The sequence below is a fragment of the Urocampus carinirostris genome, chromosome 4, assembly GCF_059441175.1.
Source record: "Urocampus carinirostris isolate Australia breed hairy pipefish chromosome 4, RoL_Ucar_1.0, whole genome shotgun sequence".
Lineage (NCBI taxonomy): Eukaryota > Metazoa > Chordata > Actinopteri > Syngnathiformes > Syngnathidae > Urocampus > Urocampus carinirostris.
Genome location: NC_142352.1, coordinates 50,882,896 through 50,907,687, shown reverse-complemented (window position 1 = coordinate 50,907,687; position 24,792 = coordinate 50,882,896). Strand labels below are relative to the sequence as shown.

The 24,792-nt window shown below is 40.1% G+C and overlaps 1 protein-coding gene across 5 annotated transcripts in view; it reads left to right on the top strand.

Moving 5' to 3' along the window:
* urb2 (URB2 ribosome biogenesis homolog) overlaps window positions 1–24,792 on the top strand; it is a 41,747-nt gene that overhangs the window by 2,443 nt on the left and 14,512 nt on the right. For all 5 annotated transcript variants that reach the window (XM_088334836.1, XM_088334838.1, XM_088334835.1 and 2 more), the window contains 6 exons: window positions 894–1,942; window positions 2,017–2,155; window positions 3,082–5,440; window positions 5,549–5,709; window positions 6,742–6,852; window positions 13,695–13,937. In XM_088334836.1, coding sequence (XP_088190962.1) covers window positions 894–1,942; window positions 2,017–2,155; window positions 3,082–5,440; window positions 5,549–5,709; window positions 6,742–6,852; window positions 13,695–13,937 — 4,062 coding nt within the window. The remainder of the gene's footprint in view (window positions 1–893; window positions 1,943–2,016; window positions 2,156–3,081; window positions 5,441–5,548; window positions 5,710–6,741; window positions 6,853–13,694; window positions 13,938–24,792) is intronic.

The window sequence follows — 24,792 nt, the reverse complement described above, 5'->3', positions numbered from 1 at the left end:
TTTAGGTTCTATTAAAATACCTTTATGCAATGTCCACAATTTCTTAGAAACAGTAAAGGGCAGAATTTCTAATACCAAAGTGGCCATTATTCTCGTATTGTACTACCATTTTCGGGGGTACAGATGCTGCCCAACTTACGAACGAGATAGGGTCTGGATGATCGTTGGTGAGTTGAAATTGTTCGTAAGTTGCTTCAGTCCTAGATTTTGTATGTTTAAGGTTTGTATAAGTATGTTTTAGCCTTGTACTAAAAAAAACATTTTCACAAGATAAGAATGCTCTATAAAGAGAAATAAAGTTGAGGTAACTTACTTTTGGAAGATGCGCTTCAAGAGGTCCTCCTGCGTGGTAAAAAGTGGCCGAAAAAAGCGTTCCGACGTTTTCTCAACCGCATCAAGCTTTCTTATTCCACATTCATTTCAAAAGAAACAGCTCGCATCTACTTTACACTTTACACCAACCATATTGAATGGATGCACAAGATACAATACAGTATGTTTACACATGACGGAGGAAGAGGAAGCGGATTTCTTCTTCAGCGTGGATGCTGGGTGACCTCTCACTGCTCCACCACTTGCCGGTAGCAGCGGAAAGGAGCACTACAGTAATGTCCTGTACTTGGAAAAAGGTGCATACAATACAAAATCTAACTTACAACAATGTCCGGATATTTTTCGACATCCCGAAAAAAATGTTCGTATCTACAGTTTTACGTAAGGCAAATGGTCCGAAATAGAGAGGGGTCTGTCGTATGATTTTCTGTAAAACTAATGTGTTGCAAAGATAGTTAAGTCCAACATCTGATAATCTCTTGCTACAACAGAATTTGGGAATTATTGATGCTGTGTACTTAAAATTTTAAAAAACAAAAAACGTTTTTTTTCTTTTTTAGTTGCTGCTGAACCTCCTTGAGGATTGTGCCACAACCCCTACCGAGCCATCAGTGGGTGTGTCCACCCTGATAAGTGTGTGCCAGGGAATTCTCTCTTCCTATACTCTCTCGTCTGTCTTTACTACCAAGTATGAACTCATAGTCAGTTTATCCGCAAAAGTCTGCTCCTTCACCTGTCATCAACTGCAACAAGCATTGCCCGCTGGTTCTTATCAGTCTGAACTCATTAGTGACTCTATGAGTGATTGTCCAATCACAAGCAACCATGACCCCCAAACGGAAGTGATCCCTAACCAAGAGATAGTGGAAGGGCTAAAGAAAATCCCGGTTATAACTCGTTTGTTTGATTTGTTGCTTCAAGTTTTGACATCATATTTATCAATACAGCGAGCACAAGCCAATCCAAACAGAGTTTTCATCATGGTAACAAACCAGCTTATGCAGCCGTTTGTACTCCTCAGACACATGTTAACGTGTGCTGAGTATTCTTCGCTCACAAATCTGAACCTCCGCCAGAATGTTGTAAAAGACGTTCGTACCAGGATAGATTCCATCCTTCAATTAGCACTCTTCTCTGCTGAGCACCTTCCACTCTACAAGAACGAACTCTTACCTTCCAAAGAAAATACTGGGAAACGGGAATCTGATGTTTTAAAAGGTTTCCTAAGACCAGCAAATCTTGTGCTATCAAAAATAAGCTCTTGTGAGCCACAGCTGCTTTATTCAGTGAAGTCAAACACAGTGCCATTGCTTTTTAAATTCTTCATGGAAAGCTACAGAAAATGTAGAGCCGAAAGCGAAGAACAGCACAAGATGCTGTGTTTCAATTTCCTCACAAAGTTGATGCCCATTTTGGATTTGAGCCCTTCCAGTGTCTCCTGGGCACCAGAAAGTTGGGGTCTGGCATTGCTGGCTTTGGAATCACTCCTTAGCCAGGCTCTGTCTGCAGATATTTATAATGTAGCAGGAGACAAAATAAGACATGCTGAAGTCCAGCTGAAATTTTACAAAAGCCTCACACGAATTCTCTTTCATCCGGCCAAGCCCAGGTAAATCACAAATTGTCACCCCATCCCCTTTAGGTTAGTTACAATTGACTTAATGCATATTCTCTACATTTCAGCATCCCTGCTTGGTATCGTTGTTTGAAAGTGCTGCTGGGTCTCAACCACATGATTCTTGAACCAGACCTGGATATTTTGCTATCTTCAGCCTGGGTCAAGGCCGACTGTATGGAAACAAGAGTTCGACGGGCCAGACAGGTGTAACGATCTTTATGTATTTAAAAAAAAATAAAAAATTATATCACTATTTAAATTCTCCTTCCAAACTTTTTTGACATATATAGTGGAATTTTAGTACATGTACAATAGGCTGAAACATACAGTTTTACCGACCACATATAGAATTTATAACAAAAATAAACATGAATCTTCAGACTGAAATTTAGGGGGATCGACTCCAACACTTACAATTAATACATCCCGAATCAACATAAAGCCATTCTTACACACCAACACAGAGTGACTAAATTGTATACAGGCAGGCTAATGACTAATGGCCTTAAATAATACATATCAAATAGTTATTAAATACTTGATGGAATAAAAAAACATTTGCCAAATAAAGAAATGAAAATGGTAAAATCCCAGGGGCAGAGTTTTGGTAGATCACAACCATCCATGATTTCCCTGTTTGATGAAAATATATTCTCGTTCTGGAAAGCGGTTTGGGGGTATTTTTTATGGTCAGATTAATTATTATCATAATGGCCATCAAGCAGGTGAGTACAATTGTGTCCGGTAAAATATAGCAGGAAAAGTCTTGATTATCACAAAGTATTCAAGCCATATTGTTAAACTAGTCGAGTATTTGTTCCTAATGTTTTAAACCCATGGACCAATAACCATTTAAAATAATTAGTTAAGAGTTTTATTAAATAAAGTTTAATGGTTCATTTAAGATTGGTGGATGTAGTAAATTTCAGAGAAAATTGTCACCCTATGTTTTTCAGTATATGAATCATAAGCAGTGTAATCCAAGTGTCAAGTTTTTTAAGATTTTTCTAAATAATTAAAACTATCAAAAATACTGTTTTAGTAGCAGTTGCTAGGTCCCTTTTGCCTGTGAAGATTTGATGAATTAAATTGTCTGAAGTAGCATTGTTTTTTTTTTTTCTCTCTAACAGATAATGCTCTGTAGTCTACTACAGACATACACCAAGCTCAGTCAGCTGCCTCATTTTTTCTCCCAACTCCTCTCCGTGATTTGTCAACCAGTTCATGACAAAAATCGACCTCCTCTGCTCTGTCACGGCATGTCTGCCTCTCTCACAGCCATCATTAGGGACACACCTCCCTCACAGAGTATTGATATTTCTTCTTTAGTGCTGGAAACTATCAGGGAGTATGTTTTACCAGACCTGGTAATGGAAGAGATTATGGCAGAGAAGATCAATGGAGACTATGATGAAGCAATGGTTGACTGGAAGCGGGAAGATGCATCACTGAAGCTTCTTAATCTGACCCAGCTACTTAACGTGGTTTTGTTTAGTCTGAAGACTTTGGATAATGCTTCTCCTCTTCCTTTAGTCAGACAAAGTCAACGCCTGATGGAGGGAATGCAGGAAGTCCTCAATGACTTGTTGCGACTTTTGTCAAAAGAAAGCAAGTCTCTGACAGTGAATCTCAGCTCAGCTCAGAAAGCGAAAAGGAAGAAAAGGAGTGTGGGGCGAGATGAGTCTCTTAAAGTATCCAAATCTCGATGGGTGCTAAAAACTCAAGAGGCAGTTCTCCTGCTCAGATATAGTGTGATTGAAGTTGACACACTCTTTCACATCTACTGTAGCAAATACACACCTCTTGACTCTGGGGCAGCCTTAGCAAGCATTGATAGTATGCTAAATTATGAGATAAACGCTGTATGTCTACACCAGTGCAGCCCTGTCAGCTTTTTGTATTTCAAGCTTCTTATTTTGCAACAGGTTAAGAAAGTTGTCCTTGACTCAACCTTACTCACAGAACCCAATACGTCGGAGTCCTTAATCAGAGCTGTTAAGTTCATTTGCAGTAGAGATGAGCTCAAATTATGTTCAGAAGGAGATCAGATATGGGACGGCCGGATAAGCAGTGTGGACATCAGCTCCCACCGTGTTGCACACTGGTATGTTGTCACTTCCAACCTGCCTTTGTTGACCTCCTACCTGGACAAGGAAGATGTGAGCTGCATCACAAATGTTTTGGTCAAGTCGTTGCTGAGCAAGCAGTCAAGTAGAAGTCAAGATCAACTCTCAGTCTACCTCATATCTTTGGAGCTTATCCGTAGCTCCATTCTGGAAGAGTTGCCGTTTCTTTTATCTGCCACTGTCGGTTCGCTTTCCCAGAGGATTTTTGAGATTCTTACAGCGACTTATTCCACTGAGATTTGTCCTACTCTGACAGAATATCAGAAAATGCAAAAAGATAATTTTTGGTCCAACCTGGTAAAAAAGACCATGGTAAACGATATAAACTTGTCCTCACAGTCCGGCAAAATTTTTGTTCTCTTGAGTGATTCTCAAGCCAAAGAGCTGATGGAGCTGCTGTCAATCATATCAAGCTTAAACCCAGATGCTCTCAACCCTGAAAGTCTGTCATCCATTTTTCTCCTGCTTGCCTTCATGGTCACATCCACTGCCTGTTATCCAGAAGCTCAAGATTCAGAATATTGTTGCACAGCATTCCAAGTGAAGCTGGTCAAGATACTTGTTTGTTTTGTGGAGAGCAACAACTTCCCAAGTGTTTTGAAGTACATTCATGGCAGCACACTGCTGCAGGCCGTAGTGTCCTCTATTCTTTGGCACTGCAAGAAAGGAAGATATATCTCTACCAGCAGCTCTGGTTGGTTGGATTTGATGAAAGCCTTGCATGACCTAATCTTATCCTTGGTCCACTTAATTATTGTCAGGAACAGCAGCGTGCGACTCAATTTGGACCAAATTGCCTTGTTTCTTACCAGTGAAGAACCTAAAGCAAATCCTGGAGGCTCTATAATCTCTCTTCAGCTTCTACTGGCATCATTAACGGCTTTCGCCAGAGCCTTAACTTCATTCCTTGGAAGGAATGAATCAATGGATCAAACATTGATTTGGATCCTTGCAAGAACTACATCTTCACTGCGATTAGCTGTGGAGTCAGTCTTGCAGTTGCTTTGTGTCAGCGAGCCAGGCATGCAGCCGGTTGACTCAATCAATCCCGCCTTTGTGGTTGACACTGTCACAGTAATGCTGCATTGTGATCTCTCATGTTTGTCAGCGGGAGGTGATGACAAGTCCTCATTGAGCCGTGACTCGTTTTATCAGTGCTTCAGCAAACAGATTTTAAAAGAGATGAGTTTTGCACCGAGACCTGTGGACTTCCTTGTTTCTTCTATGGATTTTCTCTCATCCTTTTATATGACATTGGTGAAGACCATAGGAGAAAAGGAGTGTGGAAAAGAGAACCAGAAAGTCAACATGATCGATGGGTTGTTTGCCCAGATTATTCATAATGTGCACCGATTTTTGACAGGTAAGGAATATATTCTAATATTTTTACCTAACAGAACACCACATTTTCTGTTGTTGCATGGTGTGTAAAAAAAACATTTAATTATTAATTTTGTACATTTCCATTTAGCTTCATGGCTATCCTCATCTGACATGCATGAAGTTGAGCCAGCCATACAAAAATTGCTGCACAACCTGCTGGAGAAAAGCAGTCCCTCTCAGTTTAACATGTTGCTGACAGTGATCAAAGATGGGTTGGACATTTGCAAGCTTAGCTCGGGAAATTACAAGGTTTGAATTTCTCATCTCATTAGCTGCACCGCTTATCCTCTTCATTTTTTGTTTTTGCAATGACTGACATTGACGGAGAGGAAAAACAAAACTCTTTTTTTTGGGTATTTGGACAAATATTGTGCACTCAATATTTTTATTAAAGATGAAAAAAAAGATCTGCAAGACAACGGAACATTTTACTTTGATATATAAATATTTTACTTAAGTGAAAATGCCAGAGTGAATATTGTTCGCGCTGTTGTACAATTTTTTAGGCTGTGCTTTGCTCTGTTTATTTTCCATTTTTTGATTATGTATTTGGATAGCTGTACTATTTTTGGTTGATCACTCATAATACAGGGTTCCCACAGATTCTTGCAAAGTCTTAGAAGGCATTGAATTCATTATTCTAAAAATAAGGCCTTAACTGGCAATAAAATTTCTTGAATCCAATTTTTAAAAGTCTTAAAAATGTGAACACATTATTACGATTTATATTTGTTTGAACTAATAGATTTAGTGACATTTATCAATTGCCTTTATTAAAGAATTCACCAATTTACTTTCGTGGCAACATCGCGTGACCACACTGAAAGAACTATTAAAACGGTAATTTGGTTTCAGTCTGGGTTTTCACCATAGACTCATCTCTTAAGTATGCCCTCAACACTCATAGCAACTTGTGAATAAAACGTTTACTTTGGACTATGTTAAAGTGCCAATTTAATGAGAAGTGGCTGTCTGATGAACGTTTTTCGCAACAGCCAAAACCTGTGCCAGGTAATGTGTACTAAGCACGATGTATTGTGTGCTAGAAATATTTGTGGTTTTTATTTTTCAAAATTATTTTGGGTGCCTTGGTCTTAAATTTGTTTTCACAATGCATTAAAAATTCTTAAATGTCTTGAATTTAACTTGCTTTAAGATTTAGGAACCCTTTAAATGGTAAGGTTCTGTTGTGCAAGTGTACAGTACTCGCAATTGTGACCTTTGAGTATATAGTATCTCACAAGTTACTGGTTATCTCATCTAACCTTGTATTTACTCCAGGAAGTACTGGCTGTCGTCATCATTGTGAAGTTATTGTGCTTCTGTCAGTTACCAGCACCTTGCTTGAAAACTCTGTGGTTCATTGTACCCCAAATCCTGTCTGCAATGGTGGTAAGCAAAAAACACACGTATTGTGTAAATTCATTGGTTATTTTTTGTAAAGATGGGTTGCGTAGGTTGAGGTGTCCTTAAAAAGTTGAAAGTTAATGTAAATTCTGCACCATAGGGTGTATTGGGTTATATGCTGCACCCCCCGAAAATAGTCTTCTCTCATATATTCTCCATAGACTGGACAACAAGGTGCTACAGTATAAACGTTAAAAAAAAACAGTCCGATAGGTTAGACAAACCTTTGAACACCATAACATTATGACGGCCCGCTGGCGGTTCGTTGGTCTGTTGACAAGCAAATATGTGTCTGTTCGATGTCACCAGTCACTGAAATACGTAATTTCACATATCATTGGGAAACTTAAACTCTTGGGATTCAAGATATGATGACTATTTGAAAAATATACTCTTTACAGAAACATCACGATCAGTCTGAAACAAGATTGAAGTCAAGTCAAGTCATTTTTATTTGTATAGCCCTTAATCACAAAGAGTCTCAAAGGGCTGCACAGGTTATTGCACAGACTATTATTTCAGACTATTTTTACACCATCTCCTGAACTGGAAACAACATGAGGGCAAGGAAAAACTCAAAAACCTCAACATGAGGAAAATGAAGAAACCTTGAGATAGGACCGCACATTTGGTATCCCCCTTTCAGGATTACCAGGCAAAGGATGTTGCAATTACAAATAATACAGAGATATTGTCCACAAAAAGTATAGGTTATTCATATGCTATAGTGTAGAAGTGTGTTTTAAGCTTAGATTAAATCATTTCCACTGAGGTTGCAGATCGGATCTCGGGGGGAAGAGCATTCCACAGCTCCGGTGCCCGGATGGAGGACGCTCTCGAACCTGCGGAACACTTCTTGGCTCTTGGGATCACCAGTAGACCGGCGCTTTAGGAACCGGAACATAGGGGGAAATCAGATCTGAAAGATATGAGGGAGCAAGTCCTTGTAATATTTTATATAATACTAAGAGAACCTTGAAATCACATCTTAGGCTAACAGGGAGCCAATGCAGGTTAGCCAAAATCGGCGTGATGTGATCGGACTTTTTTGTCCAAGTAAAAAGCCTCGCTGCAGCATTTTGTACCAGTTGAAGACTCTTGTTTCTGGACTTCGGGAGACCGGAGAGTAGTGCATTACAGTAATCGAGACGGGAGGTAACAAACGCGTAAATTATAATCTCCGTATCCGACTGAGACAGCATAGGACGAATTTTAGCAATGTTGCAAAGATGGAAGAAAGCGGTTCTAGTAATTTTCTACACATGTGTTTGAAAGGACAGCTAGGGGTCAAATATGACACCTAAATTTTTAACTGAGTCACTCTGTGTGATTTGACATTTGTCAATGTTCACAGCAGTTTTTTAGAATAAGTCATGGTATTTAGATGGACCAATAACTAACACTTCGGACTTTTCAGAGTTAAGACGCAAGAAATTGAGTGATATCCACTCTTTTATCCCCGTGAGCCAGGCCTCCAAATTTCCACAATTTAGTGTGGCAGATTCCTCCAACGGAAGATATAGTTGAGTGTCATCTGCGTAGCAGTGGAAACTGATATTATACTTATCACGTAATGGAAGCATGTAAATGCTGAAAAGAAGGGGGGCAAGTACTGAACCCTGCGGAACACCAAAGGTAACACTAAAGGGCTCAGATGTCATTTCGCCATATTTAACACCGTGCGTCCTATCTGAGAGGTAGGATCTGAACCATGAGAGGACGCTTCCTGAGAGACCAATCCATTTTTCCAACCGTTCTAGTAACATATTATGGTCCACTGTGTCAAAAGCAGCACTAAGGTCCAGCAGCAGCAAAAGTGATGCAGCGCCAGAGTCCATTGCCAATAGGAGATCATTGGTTACCTTAATCAGAGCTTTCTCAGTAGAGTGGTAAGCCCTGAATCCTGATTGCATTGATTCAAAAAGATTGTTCTAGGATATGAAATCATTCAGCTGCTGTGCCACTACTTTTTCAAGTACTTTAGAAAGAAACGGTAGGTTTGACACAGGTCTATAATTACATAAGATTTCTGGATCAAGGTTGGGTCGTTTCAGTATAGGTTTGATAACAGAGGACTTAAACGCCACTGGATCTACACCTGAGGAGAGTGATATGTTTATAATATTTAGAAACCAAAAAGACCTTTAATAAGCAAACCCGGAAGCGGGTCGAACAGGCAAGTCGTCTGTTTGGCCTTATTCACCACCTGTTTAAGACTATCGAGTGACAGTTCACTAAATCGGGACAAATTCCCTGGACAGCCACTATGTCGTGCATCGATAGATTTCAGCCCTTTATTATGTGATGTAAAAACACTGTCTTTAGAAATTTCTTCCTGTATGCATTGAATCTTCTTATTAAAGAAGACCATAAAGTCATGGGCTGAATGGGTAGAACTATCTGGCATAATCTATTGCCTTGTAAGCGATGCTACAGTGTCGAAAAGGATTTTGAGGTTGTTCTTTTGTGACGCAATCACCTTCGAAAGGTAGGCTGATTTTGCAGAGGCAAGGGCTGCTTTATACTTTTAGAAGCTGTCACACCAGGTTTGATGGAGAACCTCAAGCTTGGTAGCGCGCCATTTTCTTTTAGATCTCCTGCATTCTTGTTTAAGGGATCTAGTTTCATCAGTAAACCAAGGCGTGCGTCTTTTAAGTCGTGATTTAAGCCGTATGGGCGCTACTGAATCCAGGGCGCTACTGAATCCTGGACGCTACTGAATCCAGGGTAGCATTAAACTTATTCATGAGTGAGTCGATAGATTCTTTGTATGAAGGAAAGGACGCAACTGCTCATGAAAGAAGATCAGAGAGCTCAGAAATTGTGCCAGCGCTTATATTGCGTCCGCTAAGTCCTTCAGCTTTTTTAGTACTACATTTAGCTAGCACCTCGAATGTGACTAAATAATGATCAGAAATAACGGTAGTACACGGTAACACCGTCATGTTTGAGTTTGAAACTCCTTGAGTCAGGACCAAGTCTAGCGTGTTTCCATCTTTATGAGTTGGCAAATCAACCAGTTGATTTAAACCAAATGTATCAATTAGAGACCGAAAAACAACAGTAAGTGAACTGAGTGGGGAGTTCATATGAATGTTAAAGTCCCCCATAATTATTATTTTGTCTGCATAGGTCACTAGGTCAGACAAAAGATCAGCGAATTCATCTAAGAAAGCTGCGTATGGCCCTGGTGCGCGATAAATAGTTACTACATAAATTGACAATAGAGAGGACCGCATAATAAGAGCCTCGAACACCTTATAATTATTAGAGGTACGAGGAGTAAATTTGAGTGTTTTTTCAGAAATTAGCGCGACACGCCACCCTTCTTCAAAGAGCGTGCTACATGGCTGCTCACGTAGTCTTGAGGAGAAGCCTCATTTAACGGTAAAAACTCATCCGGTTTCAACCAAGTTTCACATAGACCAAGTTAAGTTTGTAATCACGAATAATATTATCAACAAGTAAAGCTTTAGGAGCAAGCGATCTAATATTTAAAAGACCAAATTTGCTGAATCGTTTAACTTAGCTGAAGTCTTTGTAGAGATCGCCACAAGATGTCGCCGGTCGGGCGTGTTGAGTTTCAGGCGTCGGTTGACCGGCAAGATCGATGAAGAAATAATGGTGGAATTAAGCACATCTTCGTGTCCTTCTCTGTCGTGTTGCCGATGTGGCTCCTTCGGCTTCGCACACTTAAGTGGGGTTGCCGACCACGGAGATCCCGAATCTCTTTGTAGCTCGCCCGGGATATCAAAGGTGGTATAAAAAGTGCCCGAAAAGTCGAAATTTAATAAGTTCCTCCCAAATATAAGTGTTATTGGCCACGCATGTGTCCAAAAAAGAAAGCAAAAAAGACAAGAAAACGATAATAAATAGAAGATTAGCTGGAGAGCAACAAGCCGCAGCATCCATGTGCGCCGCCATCTTGGGATAGATAACCAAAAATATAAAGCCGAGGTAGCTCACCAAAGACGTCGTCTTGCAGGCATCACCTTCGATGGTAATGCGCAACAATGGTCTCCTTACTTCCGTTAGTGTAGTGAATCCAACCGTGTAAAATATTTACGCGATGCTGCCAACAAATAAAAAAATTGCCGTAAAGCATATGTGCATTAAGGAAAAAGGTCGAGCCTAAAAATGATCAAACCTGGACCCGAATAATTAACTTATTTTATTTGTAAGGACTTGGGATCTTTAAGTTTCAATACTTTACTTTATGAAAATTTCATGGCCTGTAACTTCTTTGTATCATATTATCTTGTTGTATTTTGGTCAGAAAAAAGACTAAGACTAAAATAATATACATAGTTCAATAAACATGATAAATGCATTTCAACAATGAAATAACGCTAGGACGCAGAACAAGAGGCCAGATAACTGGAGCGAAAGAGATATCTTGATGCGCACTTGCCTAATCAGGCGGAGAAATACAGCAGCCCACTAGGCTTCAAAAAGATTTATGCAAATAAACGAGACAAGATAGATGAAATTGTTATTTCTATATCCTGAGAATTAAAAATCTAAGGAAATTATCAAAGAGCAAGCGAACAAACAAACTCCATAATGAATAAAGAATAGCATTCTTTATTTACATTTTTGCATCAAAACCCGCACAAACAACTTGCTTTAAGAAGCATTGAATTTGAAAAAAATAAACATTTTCAGGAACATGTTTTTAGAATAAAAAAATCACAAAGAACAGGCCTGCTGTAAGGAGTAATTTAACTTAGTATACAAATAGATGATCTAGATAGAATATAACGTTACTAATTGATTAAATAAGATCAAAAATAACGTGTTGGGACCACTAATAAAAAAACTAAGTTAACCATGCGTAAAAATAAATTTACTAATAATTACAAATGACTCAAACAATGGAAAAAAAAAACCAAGAACAAACACCACTGTATTTACCGTATTTTCCGCACTATAGGGCGCACCGGGTTATAGGGCGCACCCCCAAAAAATAGTTTTTGGTCCTATATCTTCCATAGATAAGGCGCACCGGATTATAAGGCGCTACAATGAGAACGTCGACAAAACAGTCAGATGATTCAGTCAAACTGATTACCCCCTTAACATTCCCAAAGCTTGCAAAGAAGCAAATACATGTCGTAGACACGTGCGGTGGCGGTGTCCGTACGATGTCACTCAAATGCATCGTTCCAAATATCATTCGGAAGGTTAAAGTCTTGGAATTCAAGAAATGCCAACCATTCCTTACTTTCTATTTTCTTTTTCGCTCGCAACTTTACTGTTCATATGACAATAAACACTTGGAATTGAGTTTAATTCACTCAACTCATCACAGCAACATCAAGATCGTTCTAAAACAAGATACCGGGAAAATATAAAGCCGCATAACTCACCTAAGTTCTCACGTTCAATAATGATACGCAATCATGGTCTTCTTACAACCGTGAGTGTAGTAAATCCAGGAGAGTAAAATATTTACGGATACAGACTATTGAAACATGTTTCTTTATGGCGTTGTTTAGCAAGCTTGCTATTCAGTCATCTTTTTCGGCCAATTGCAGGGTTTGTTTTGGCCCTCTAGCGTATCCGAGGCTCCGAATAACTTCAGCCAATAGTGATCGATTTAACGGATGATTGACACATCTCTTTCGGCCAATTGCAGGGTTTGTTTTGGCCCTGTAGCCAATCCGAGGCTCCGAATAACTTTAGCCATCGATTCAAATAATGATTGACACATTGGTTAGCCAATGAAACGCCGGTATATAAATCCCAGCATACACCGCGGACTACTCCACGTTCGGGGGATAATCGAGTCGGCTGCTGTTGCGTAAGTTGCGAGACCTTGCAAATTTAATATTGATCCATAAATAAGGCGCACTGTTTTATAAGGCGCATGGTCAGCTTTTGAAAAAAATTAAGACTTTTAGGTGCGCCTTATAGTGCGGAAAATACGGTAAATAAAAAGCAATAGCTCGGTTTAATACAAAAGAATTCAAACACTAAAAAACAAAATTAGCTTCCAAAATGTTCAGAAGAAAAGCTGCCTGGCCATGCCGATGGTTTTGGAGATTGCAGCCTTGTTTCCTGGTCTTTATTTCTGTGAAACAAGGGAAATGATTAAAGCCTCGGACAGTAATTAAAATGGCAATTTCAGAAGCAGAATATTCTTTACAATTGATAATTCAGATTTTTGACCAAAATCCTCTTTGCCACCACAATTGCCTAAATGCCTGCTCATTTTCGTGGTGCCTGTCTTTCTGCTCTCGTAGAAAATATAAACGCCACATTGACTCCATTCAGCGAAGCCAACTCAGGTTTCTGTTTCATTTTCGACTTATCAATTTGAAACATTTCCACACGTCACTCTTACAGGTGCGGGTTTGCCTTTTCTGTTGACCTGTTAAAAGTTAATATTTTATTCACAGTGAAGACAATAAGTATTTGAATACCCTGCTATTTTGCTATTTCTCCCACTTAGAAATCATCGAGGGGTCTGAAATTTTTATCGTAGGTGCATGGCCACTGTGACAGAGATAAACTAAAAAGAAAAATACAGAAATCACAATGCATGATTTAACAATTTATTTGTGTAATACAGCTGCAAATAAGTATTTGAACACCTGTGTACCATCTAGAATTCCGACCCCGAAAGACCTGTTAGTCTGCCTATTAGAAGTCCACCTGCACTCCATTTATCATCCTGAATCCGATGCACCTGTTTCAGGTCGTTTAACTTGTAACATGGCGAAGACCAAAAAGCTGTCCAAAGACGCGCCAATTTTTTATTAAAAAAAATTATACAAAAATGGATTTAAATGTTATACTGTAACCATCCATCTTTTGATTTGCAGTTTTCTGTTCGATCTTCCAGTCAAGATGTGGGCATGACAGCAACTTTCACCATTCCTACCGTGCAAGCTATGACAACACTGCTGCGCCAGGGCGAAGGTCTCATCACTAACCCCCATCACGTAGTTTTGGTCCTAGGAGCGCTTCAGGCTGTGCCGCTTGATCGTTTGATTTCACCTGTTTACCAGTCAGCATTTTTGGCTATCCATGAGACACTGTTTGCCATCATCCAATGCCATCCTAAGGTATGTGTACTCCATGTACAGTGTTTCAATATACAGGCTTAAAATCCTAAGCTTTTGGTGTCACGTTTCCAAAACATAATAAAAAAGGAAATAATCCAGTATCGCCTAATTTTTCTGAAATATTGATTACAGATACCGTATTTTCACGCCCACAGGGCGCACTCAAAAGTCTCTGATTTAATTTAAAATGTAAGCCGCGCCCTATCACACACCGCGCCTTTTCAAGGCAGTCACTTGAGACTCGTGTCTAATAGACCAGTGCGCCATATGAGCCGACAAAAAAAAAATGAAAACCAAGGAGAGTGCGCCTTTTAAAACAGTGTGCCTAATGGGTAAGAAAATACGGTATATTTGTCTAGGTCCTGTAAAGTGACAGGTATAACATTTAGATGCCCTTTAATTAGATATCAATAAAAGCTATGACCCTTTCTTTCATCTCTTGCCATTCATAAAACCGTATAAAATCACTATTAAAAATGTCACAGCCAGGGATTGAACAGAACACCATTACCAGCTCAGTAGCCTAGATGGTAGTGTGCCCGCTTTGAGACTGGGAGGTCGCTGGTTCGCGCCTCGGCCGAGTCATACCTAATTGGTAAAATGGCGGCGCCCTCTGTGGGCTGCGGCTGCATCGGCTCGCTACAACGGGTCAGGTGTATCGACATTTCGTTCTGTGTACATTGTTACAAAGAATGACAATACAAAGGAAATTATTATTATTTTTATTATTATTACTTCACTGCTTACGACAAATACTTTATAACACATAAAAACACCTTCACTTTAACTCTGGGGAGTCCCAACCCTTTAGATAACAGCCAGATTTGGTAAGTGGAAAATGTGTAAATGGCCAATATTCATCCTAGCATTCTTTGAGCAGTTTACCATCTCTGAAAGGTTTGCAGTGCTTGGCGAGCAGCGTCGCAACCTTGTAGCTCGCCTAGTCGCATTTTCATTTGACTCGCAGGGTCTCGACAAAAAGCGCTGCTGTGCCATTAAACGGCTTCCAGTTGCTTCATCTTTTCACAGCGTTTGTTTTCAGTTAGCTTTTTGTAGTCAGCATGTTTCGTCTGTCAAGGCCTTTTGATATTGTATTCTTTGAAAATAGCCACAGTCTCTTGGCAAATTAGGCAGACGCAGTTTTGGATTTTGGTGAAAAAAATACTCAAATTTCCCCTTGTTCTGGGAGCAGCACCCCTCACAATCAACTTTCGTTTTTTTATTTACAGTCACCATGTCGGAAATGGGGTGGGATAAAATTCTCAGAAAGGTTAGGGCAAGGTGGCCAACATCTGGCGAAACAATTTTATTTTTATTTTTTGGGTACGAATTCATTTTATACTGCGGTCAACATTACTGGCAGCTACACATAATTTATTTTATGACAGGACGCAGGCCAGTAAAAATTTGATCATGGGCCATAACAAGGCCCCAGGCCGGCTTTTGGACATGCTGCATTAACTTAAAATGGGTTCTCATTCTTCTATAAATGAAAATATTCTTTTTTAAACTGCAATTCAAGCAATCAATACATGGCTGTTGATAATAATTTGCACTCATACTTGCATTACAGATACATCCCAGGTATGTTCAGGATTTCAGAAATACTCTTCAAATTCTGTTCTTCACTCGGATCAATCCGAAACTCAAAAGTGTTGTTAATACGTGTTTTTTTTTTATTTAGAGTGCCACAACATGAGCCAGTGCAAGTTAAGATATGAACAGAGCACCGTGCACGCTCTGTGTCATTGCGAGGACTACAATCGTATGCAAAAGTTTGAGCACCCATGATCATTTTCAAGATCTTCCTTTATAAATCATTGGTTGTTCGGATCAGCAATTTCAGTTAAATAAATCATATAGAAGACAAACAAAGTGGTATCTGAGAAGTCAAATTAAGTTCATAGGATTTACAGAAAGTGTTCAAAATTACTTAAACAAAAGTAGGCAGGTGCATACATTTGGGCACCCTTGTTGTTTTATTGATTTGAATACCTTTAGCACTAATTATTGGAACACAAATTTTGTTTGATAAGCTCATTGACCCTTGACCTACATACACAGGTGAAGCCGATCATGAGAAAGGGTATTTCAGGCGGCCAGTTGTAAGGTGTTCTCCTCTTTGCATCTTCTCTGAGGAATGGCATCATGGGAGCCTCAGAACAACTGTCAAATGACCCAAAAACAAAGATTGTTCAACATCATGGTTTAGGGGAAGGGTACAAAAAGCTATCTCAGAAATTTCAGCTGTCAGTTTCCACTGTGAGGAACATAGTGTGAAAAATGGACTACAGGCACAGTTCTAGTTAAGGCCCGGAGTGGCAGGCCAAGAAAAATCTCAGATAAGCAGAGGCGAAGGATGGTAAAAACAATCAAACTCATCACATAGACTAGCTCGGAAGACCTACAACATGATCTTGCTGCAGATGGTGTCACAGCACATCGTTCCACTATTCAGCGCACTTTGCACAAGGAGATTCTGTATGGGAGAGTAATGCGGCAGAAGCCTTTTCTGCGCACATGCCACAAACAGTCGCTTGAGGTATGATAAAGCACATTTGGACAAGCCAGCTTCATTTTGGATTACAGTGCTGTGGACTGATGAAACTAAAATTTAGTTATTTGGACATAACATTTTTCAAGATGGCGGCGCGTGCAAACGCTGCGGCTTCACCGGCTCCAGTTCGTCTTCTGTTTTTCAGTGTCCCCTTATCCCTCATATTTTCCCTTCGACTCCCTTCGCATATACAATAACATCCACAACATCTCGAGGGATATACAGAGACCACCGGATCTCCCTGGGTGATCTGCCTGCCGACAACGACGGAGCAAAAGGAAAAGGCTGCCAGTCGGGTCTGGGCTAAGAAGGCGACCACACAGACCAGCGCTCCCAAGCATGTTCCGAAACAACGCCAGATCCATCGTCCACAATGAGTGAATTTGAGCTGCGGATCGCCCCCAACAACGTCCGGAATTGGAGTATTTTGTCATCACGTAGTCTTGGCTTTCCCAACGCCGCATTACAACTAGCAGGACGCACGCTTCACCGGCGCGAAGAAAGACAGACTACGCGCTACAATAACAGCCGAATCATTGACACACACTGCTCACTCGATATGGAGTTTCTAGCAGTATAGTGCAGACCCTTCTATCTTCTATCTACCGGGAGAGCTAACTGTGGTCATTGTGCTTGCTGTTTACGTTCCACCGCTAACGTTCACTGGATGCTAATGTTAGCATAGTGCTAAATCTCCTGCCCGCTGCTATCAATTAACAGCAGCTTGCACACCCCAACGGAGCTTTTATCGTCGCCGGCGACTTTAATCGGGCATGTTTATGGACTGTACTTTCCAAATCCATTCAATACGTGGACTGAGCAATTCGGGAAAAACACTTGACTGTGTGTACTTTAAGATCAAACATCCAGTTTGATCCCCCATCTCTGTTTGTCCCTCACCCCCCTCATCACCCCCCTCCGGAGGAAGCAAAGTCTATTTACAACAAAGACCGTTAAAACATGTTCTTTGTTCCTTCATCTCTTTGTTTCCTTATTCTCACTGTAAAATGTGGAACTGGAGTCGTCCAATTTCGTTGTCACAATATATCCCATGTTGTAACAATGACAATAAAGGCATATTCTATTCTTTTCTATAACAAGGGGCAGTATGCATGTCGGAAAAAGAACGCACCATTCTAAGACAAACACTTGCTACTCACAGTAAAATTTGGTGGTGGTTCCATCATTCTGTTGGGCTGTGTGGCCAGTGCAGTTTCTGGCAATCTTGTTAAAATTGAAGGTCGCATAGATTCCAGTCAGTATCGGCAGATTCTTGCGAACAATGTTCTAGAATCAGTGACAGCTGAAGTTGCGCCGGGGCTGGATATTTCAACAAGACAATGACCCCAAACACCGCTCAAATTCTACTAAGGCATTCATGCATAGGAACAAGTACAATGTTCTGGAATGGCCATCTCAGTCACCAGACCTGAATATGATTGAAAATCTGTAGTGTGGTTTAAAGCAGGCTGTCCATGCTTTGAAACCATCAAACCTGACTGAAATGGAGATGGTTTGTAAAGAAGAATGGTCAAAAGTACCTTCAACCAGAATCCAGACCCTCATTGGAAGCTATAGGAAGATTTTAGAGGCTGTTATTTCTGCAAGATCAGGATCTACCAAATATTGATGTAATTTTTTATGTTGGGGTGCCCAAATGTATATACCTGCCTACTTTTGTTTAAGCAATGATTGCACATTTTTAAAAAATCCTATGAACTAAATTTCATTTCTCAGATATATATGTTTTAAAATACTTATCGGTAGAAAAATTTGCATGTACAGTGGTACCTCGGTCCTCAACCATAATGCGGTCCAAGTTGTTGGTTGAGTACTGATTTGGTTGAATGCCGAAATTTTTTTTCCAATAGGAAACAATGGTAAGTATTTTAATCCATTCCACCCATTAAAAATACATAAAATATTAAGAAAATGTGTATCTAAACAACATTAAAGACCATAAATGTGTACTTAATATATAATAAACATAAAAAAGAAGAAATATAAATTTAAAAAAAAAGACATGACACCCTAATCACGATGATGAGCCGGATTTGGTATTTTTCTGTTTTTTTTGCACTCACATTTTTACCTGTACTCCGTAACATACCGTATTATAAGGCGCACCTTCAATGAATGATATATTTTAAAACTTTTGCCATACATAAGACGCACCCCATTATAAGGCGCTATAAGTGCATGCTGGTTTAAGATCAGGTAATTGTGCAATTTTGTAATTGTAATCCTGTGCAGTCCTTCGAGACATTTTTGTGATTAAGGGCTATTTACGGTAAATAAATGTGACTTGACTTGACTACAGTAGAGAATGTAGTTACGTTATGAAACCTCTAGATGTTGCCACGCTAAAGGGAATGTCAACAAAACATTCAAAATGGTCAAACTTTATTGTTAACAAACAAGCTTTCCACAACTCCATTCACTCCCAAAATAAATAAACAGCCGTTTTATTATTTTCTCTGAGGTAAAGCATTTTCGTGACACATCTTTAACATCTTTGAACAACATCAAGGCATATCATGTTACTTTTCCTCCATTTGGTCAACACGCAAAAAAAAAAAACGTCTGATACTGTTATTTTAAATGAAACGTTAGTGCAATCGCAATAAAGTGACACTCGTAATGTGCAAAAACAACAAGTGCAAAACAATAACAATAAAGCAATAACATAATAACTGTAAAATGTAAAACGTAAACACACAAAAGAAAAACAAAGATCACTCTATAAGCTCCTCATCGACGAATCCCTCGAATTCTTCTTCTGCAGTGTTCGAATCGACCATCTCAGTGAATGGGCCATCCAACACGTCCGGCTCCGTTTCATCAAGGTCGTCATTAATTGAGTCAGTGTCGCTGATGTTGTCTGGCTGTTCGGGGACAATTCCCGTCTTCTTGAAAGCTCGGACCACAGTTGAGACTGATATATCAGCCCATGCATTTACGATCCACTGACAGATGGTGGCGTATGTCGCCCGGCGCTGTCTCCCCGCACGTATGAAAGAGAATCGTTGTTTAATATTTCCCAGTATGCACAGCGCGAAAAATGGAGTCGGCGGCTGTTTCTCGTAGTTGCGAGACCTTGCGAATTTAATATTGAGCCAGATATAAGGCGCACTGTGTTATAAGGCGCATGGTCAGCTTTTGAAAAAAATTTAGACTTTTAGGTGCGCCTTATAGTGCGGAAAATACGGTAACTCAAAATCCTCATCCTCTGTTTCTGACCAGAAGGCTTCGCTAAATCTCCATTAGAAATTTCGCTTTCTTCACTGTCAGAGTCATGTCCCAGTCCCGCCCAAGTGTCAACAATCCATTCTTTATTGTAATTAGCCGTAAGATTTCTGCGCCACTATAGTCCTGGTACAGGTGGAAGAATTCATTCAGATTCAGATTCAGATCTACTTTATTGTCATTCTAGTACACGTGTATACAGAACGAAATGTCGATACATCTGACCCGCACAGTTTCCTCGAATGTACAGATATAAGTAAAAGTTGTATTGTATTGTAATTACACCGTATCATAAAATGAAAGCACCAAGTTGATAAGAATAACTTTTAAATTGATAGATGTGCAGCCTTGAGTGCGTCTGCGAACCGGCGAACACAGGAGCAGGCATAAAAGTCACAGGAGTTTGCATACATGTCACATTAAGTTGAAAATGTGAACGATCTCACAAAACCATTGTATTCCACCAAAAACGATTTACGTCTTGAAACGACCAAGGCTTAAACCTTTGACCTCCCAGTCTCTGAACTGGCGCCTAACCCGAAGACCACTGAGCTGGTCTGTGTCCACAGACTTACATGAGACACTGGGCGCACTGGACAATAGGCTGTGCCGCACAATTTGAACAACACCTAAGACTCTAATGTGCACCTTATGGTCGTGAAAATATGGTAATTGAGCAGGAGCTGAGAGTTGCTCGCTCCTGCCTCAAATCCTGCTTCAAAAAGCGGTGTACGTATTGCAAGACGTGCTAATTGCGGCCATTAATACAGACATCATTTTGGATTATAAAAAATCTGCAATTTTTGTTTCGCAGGTTATTATTTTTTAATTCTGTGCTCTTGAGTTAGTGTTGATGTTCAGTTTGAGTTATGTTTAAGTGATTTTATATCATTTCGATTCTTTGGTACCCTATGGTTTGACATGGTCGTGAGAGGTTTTTCTTCTTCCTGGGGAGGCATGACAGAAAATAATTGCGAAGCATTGAACTAAGCCAGCAATGTCCAAAGTCCGGCCCATGATCACATTTTTACTGGTCCCTCCCGCTGTCATACAGTAAATAATTTGTGGCTCGCTAGTAATGTTAATCGCAGTATTAAATTAAATTTGGAAAGAAAAACATTCACTATTCGACCAGATGATGGGAGTAGCTCTTTGGCCCCCTTTCCCTTGGCTTTCTGTCAGAAATTTAGCTCGCCCCATTTCCGACATGATGACTGTGAATCCAAAAAGCGTTGTGAGGGACATTGCTTCCAAGGACAAGAATACAATATCAAGAGGCACTGCCAGACAAAACATGCTGACTACAAAAACCTAACTGGAAACAAATACTGAGGAAAGGAGAAGCAACTGTAAGCTGTTTTAACTGCACAGAAGTGTTTTTTCACAAGACCCTGCAAGTCAAACAAAAAATGCTAAAAAGGTGAGCTACTAAGTGGTGATGCTCATCGTCAACACTGCAAACCTTTGATGGAAGGTAAATTTATTAAAGACCGTTTAAAAAAATGACAGCGTGAATAGTCGGCCCCTAACACATTTTCATCCATGAATAATCAGGGGATTTTCTTTTCTATTCTGCGGGTCACCATTGATGTGAAATGGGAACATTAAATGTTCTATATATCATGGGTCTCTTACAAACTCCAAAACCCCCATCCAAGTCTCTCTCTCTCTCACTCTCTCCCTCTCTCTGTCTCTCTCTCTCTCTCTCTCTGTGTCTGTCTCTCTCTGTGTCTCTTACTCTTTTTCTCTTTTTTTCTCTCTTTTTTTCTCTCCTTTTTTCTCTTTTTTTCTCTCTTTTTTCTCTTTCTTTTTCTTCTCTTTTTTACTCTTTCTCTCTTTTTCTTTCTCTTTTTCTCTGTCTGTCTCTCTCTCTTTCTCTGTCTCTCTCTCTCTCTCTCTGTGTCTCTCTCTCTCTGTCTCTCTGTGTGCGTCTCTCTGTCTCTCTCTCTCTCTGTGTCTCTCTCGCTCTGTGTGTCTCTCTATGTCTCTTTGTGTCTCTCTCTTTCTCTTTGTGTGTGTGTGTCTTTTACTCTTACTCTTTTTCTCTCTTTCTCTCTTTCACTTTCTTTTTTCTCTTTTTCTCTTTCTTTTTCTCTTTTTCTTTTTTTCTCTTTCTTTTTTTCTCTCTTTATCTCTGTCTGTCTCTCTCTCTGTCTTTTTCTCTTTCTCTCTCTGTCTCTGTGTGTCTCTCTGTGTCTCTCTCTGTGTCTCTGTGTGTGTATTTTTCTCTCTATCTCTCTCTCTCTCTCTCTGCCTCTCTATCTCTCTGTGTGTCTCTCTGTCTCGCTATCGCTCTGTGTCTCTCTCTCTCTGTGTCTCTCTCTGTGTCTCTGTCTCTGTCTCTTTTTTTTCTTTTTTTCTCTTTTTTCCCTCTTTTTCTTTCTCTCTTTTTTTCTTATTTTTTTTCTCTCTTTATTTTTTCTCTTTTTTTAATTTTTTCTTTTTCTTTTTTCTATTTATTTTTCTCTTTTTTTCTTTTTCTTCTCTTTTTTTCTCTCCTTTTTTAGTCTTTCCCTGTCTTTCTGTCTGTCTGTCTCTCTTTTTCTCTTTCTCTCTCTTTCTGTCTGTCTGTCTGTCTGTCCCTCTCTCTCTCTCTTTCTCTTTCTTTCTCTCTCTCTCACCATCTTTCTCTCTCTCTGTCTCTCTCTCTGTCTCTTTCTCTCTGTCTCTGTCTCTCTGTGTCTGTCACTCTTTCTCTATTTCTTTCTCTCTCTCTTTCACTCTATTTCTGTCTGTCTGTCTGTCTGTCTCTTTCTCTTTCTCTCTCTCTCTCTGTGTCTCTGTGTGTGTCTCTCTCTCTGTGTCTCTTACTCTTAGTCTTTCTCTTTTTTTCTCTTTCTTTCTCTCTTTCTCTTTTTTTCTCTTTCTTTCTCTTTCTCCTTTTCTCTCTTTCTCTTTCTCTTTCACTCTCTTTCTCTCTGTCTGTCTCTGTCACTCTCTTTCTCTCTGTCTGTCTCTCTTTCTCTTTTTCTTTCTCTTTCACTCTCTCTCTCTCTTTCTCTACCGCTTTTTCTTTTTCTCTTTCTCTCTTTATTCCTCTCTTTCTCTTGCTTTCTCTCTCTCTCTCTCTCTATACATTTTATATATATATATATATATATATATATATATATATATATATAAATAAATTGAAAACAATGGGAAAGTGGCTGTGCTACTCAATGTGATGGGGTGCAAAGACCTATAATTTACTTCGTAATTTCATGTCACCTCACAAACGAGCAAGTAAGCCTTAAAAGAAAATTGTGAAGGTGCTGCAAGATCATTTAAACCCTAAACCTCTGGTCATTGCAGAAAGCTTTAGATTCCATAACAGAAATCAAGAGAAGGATGAGTTTATAACCGAATACATGGCCAAATTGCGCAGGTTATCAGAACACTGAGACTTCAAAGAGAGATGTCTAACGAAAGCACTCAACCTACACCAGAACAACTGACGAACGCTTCGCACCAGTTTTTCAAGACTGAATTGGAACCCTGGCACAAAGTAAAGCCAAAGTAGCTTTAAAGGACACTGTTTTCAACCAAAATTCCACAAAACCCAACCTCCCTTTCGCATTGCGGCCAAAGGCAGAAGCAAAGCTCTGGCATCTTGAGGACCAAGGTATCTTGACAAAGGTGGATTGGTCAGTGTGGGCCACGCCCTTTGTGCCGGGCGTAAAGAAGGGAGGTGCTTTACGAATCTGTGGAGACTACAAAGTGAGCATAAATCCAGTGCTCTAGGTAGACCAGTATCCGCTACCCCGGATAGAAGATAACTTTGCCTCGTCGGCTGGAGGCCAGCATTTCTCTAAAATAGGCTTACCTGCAAATGGAGTTAGAAGAATCATCAAGAAATCTACAACAATGCTCTCTTCCAATAAAACCGCCTGTTTTTTGGAGTTGCGTCTGTTCCAACTGTATGGCAGAGAGCCATTGATCAAGTTCAAGACGTTCCCGGACCCCAGTGCTATCTCAATGATATCCTTGTTACAGGACGTGACGAACATGCTCATTTGTCCAATCTTGAGAGTCTTAAAGAGGCTCTCAAAGATTGGGCTCCAAGTGAACAAAGAACAATGTAAGTTCTATAAAGACTCAATCGATTAGTGTGGTCACATGTGGTCCATTGAACAGTTGCAAGTGAAAACCGTGTGGAGATGGACAAAGTCCTGTGAACAGGCGTTTAGGGCAGCAAAGCAACTGATTTCAAAGAAGGTACTGAAGCGCTACAACCCTGATCTGCCATTGTGTCCAGCCTGTGATGCATCGCCATATGGAATCAGTGCCGTAATTCCTCACAAAATGAAGGATGGCTCTGAAAGGCCTATTGCATTTGCCTCCAGATCTTTGAACAGAGCTGAGCAAAATTGTGCCCAAATCCTCTGAGGGTTTGAGCTTAGTCTGGGGGGGGTCAAGAAGTCTCATCAATACCTTTTATAGCAAACGCTTTACACTGATTACTGACCATCAGCCTCTAGTGGCCATCTTCGGCCCGAGCAAGTCAGTACCAACCATGATGTCGGCACATCTGCAGAGGTGGTCATTGTTTCTTGGAGCTCATGATTACACAATCGAATTCAAAGGCACAAAGCTTCACGGAAATGCGGAAGGTCTTTCTTGCCTTACCCATGAGTCAGGTGACACGCATGCATTTTCAGATTTGACTGAACTCTTTCACATGACACTGACAAAGAACCTACCTTTCACTTGTCTGGAGGTGAAGATGAAACGGGACGTGACCCTACAATGGTGAGAGTTTACGACTTGACAGGGAAGGGATGGCCTCATGAGGACAATGCCGACCTACCAGAATATGCAACACCAGTTGCCTGTATGCCAAGGTTGTACCATGTGGGGCACGAGAGTCATCATACCACCAAAGCTTCGACACAGAGTCTTGGAGTCTCTTCACGATGGTCGTATAGACTTAGTTAAAATGAAGAACCTGACCAGAAGCCATGTCTGGTGGCCTGGTATTGACCATGAAATTGAAGACCTCACAAAGACATGCTCAGGATGTCAGCATACTCAGCGTATACTAGGGCTGCACGAATAACCGAAATAGAATCG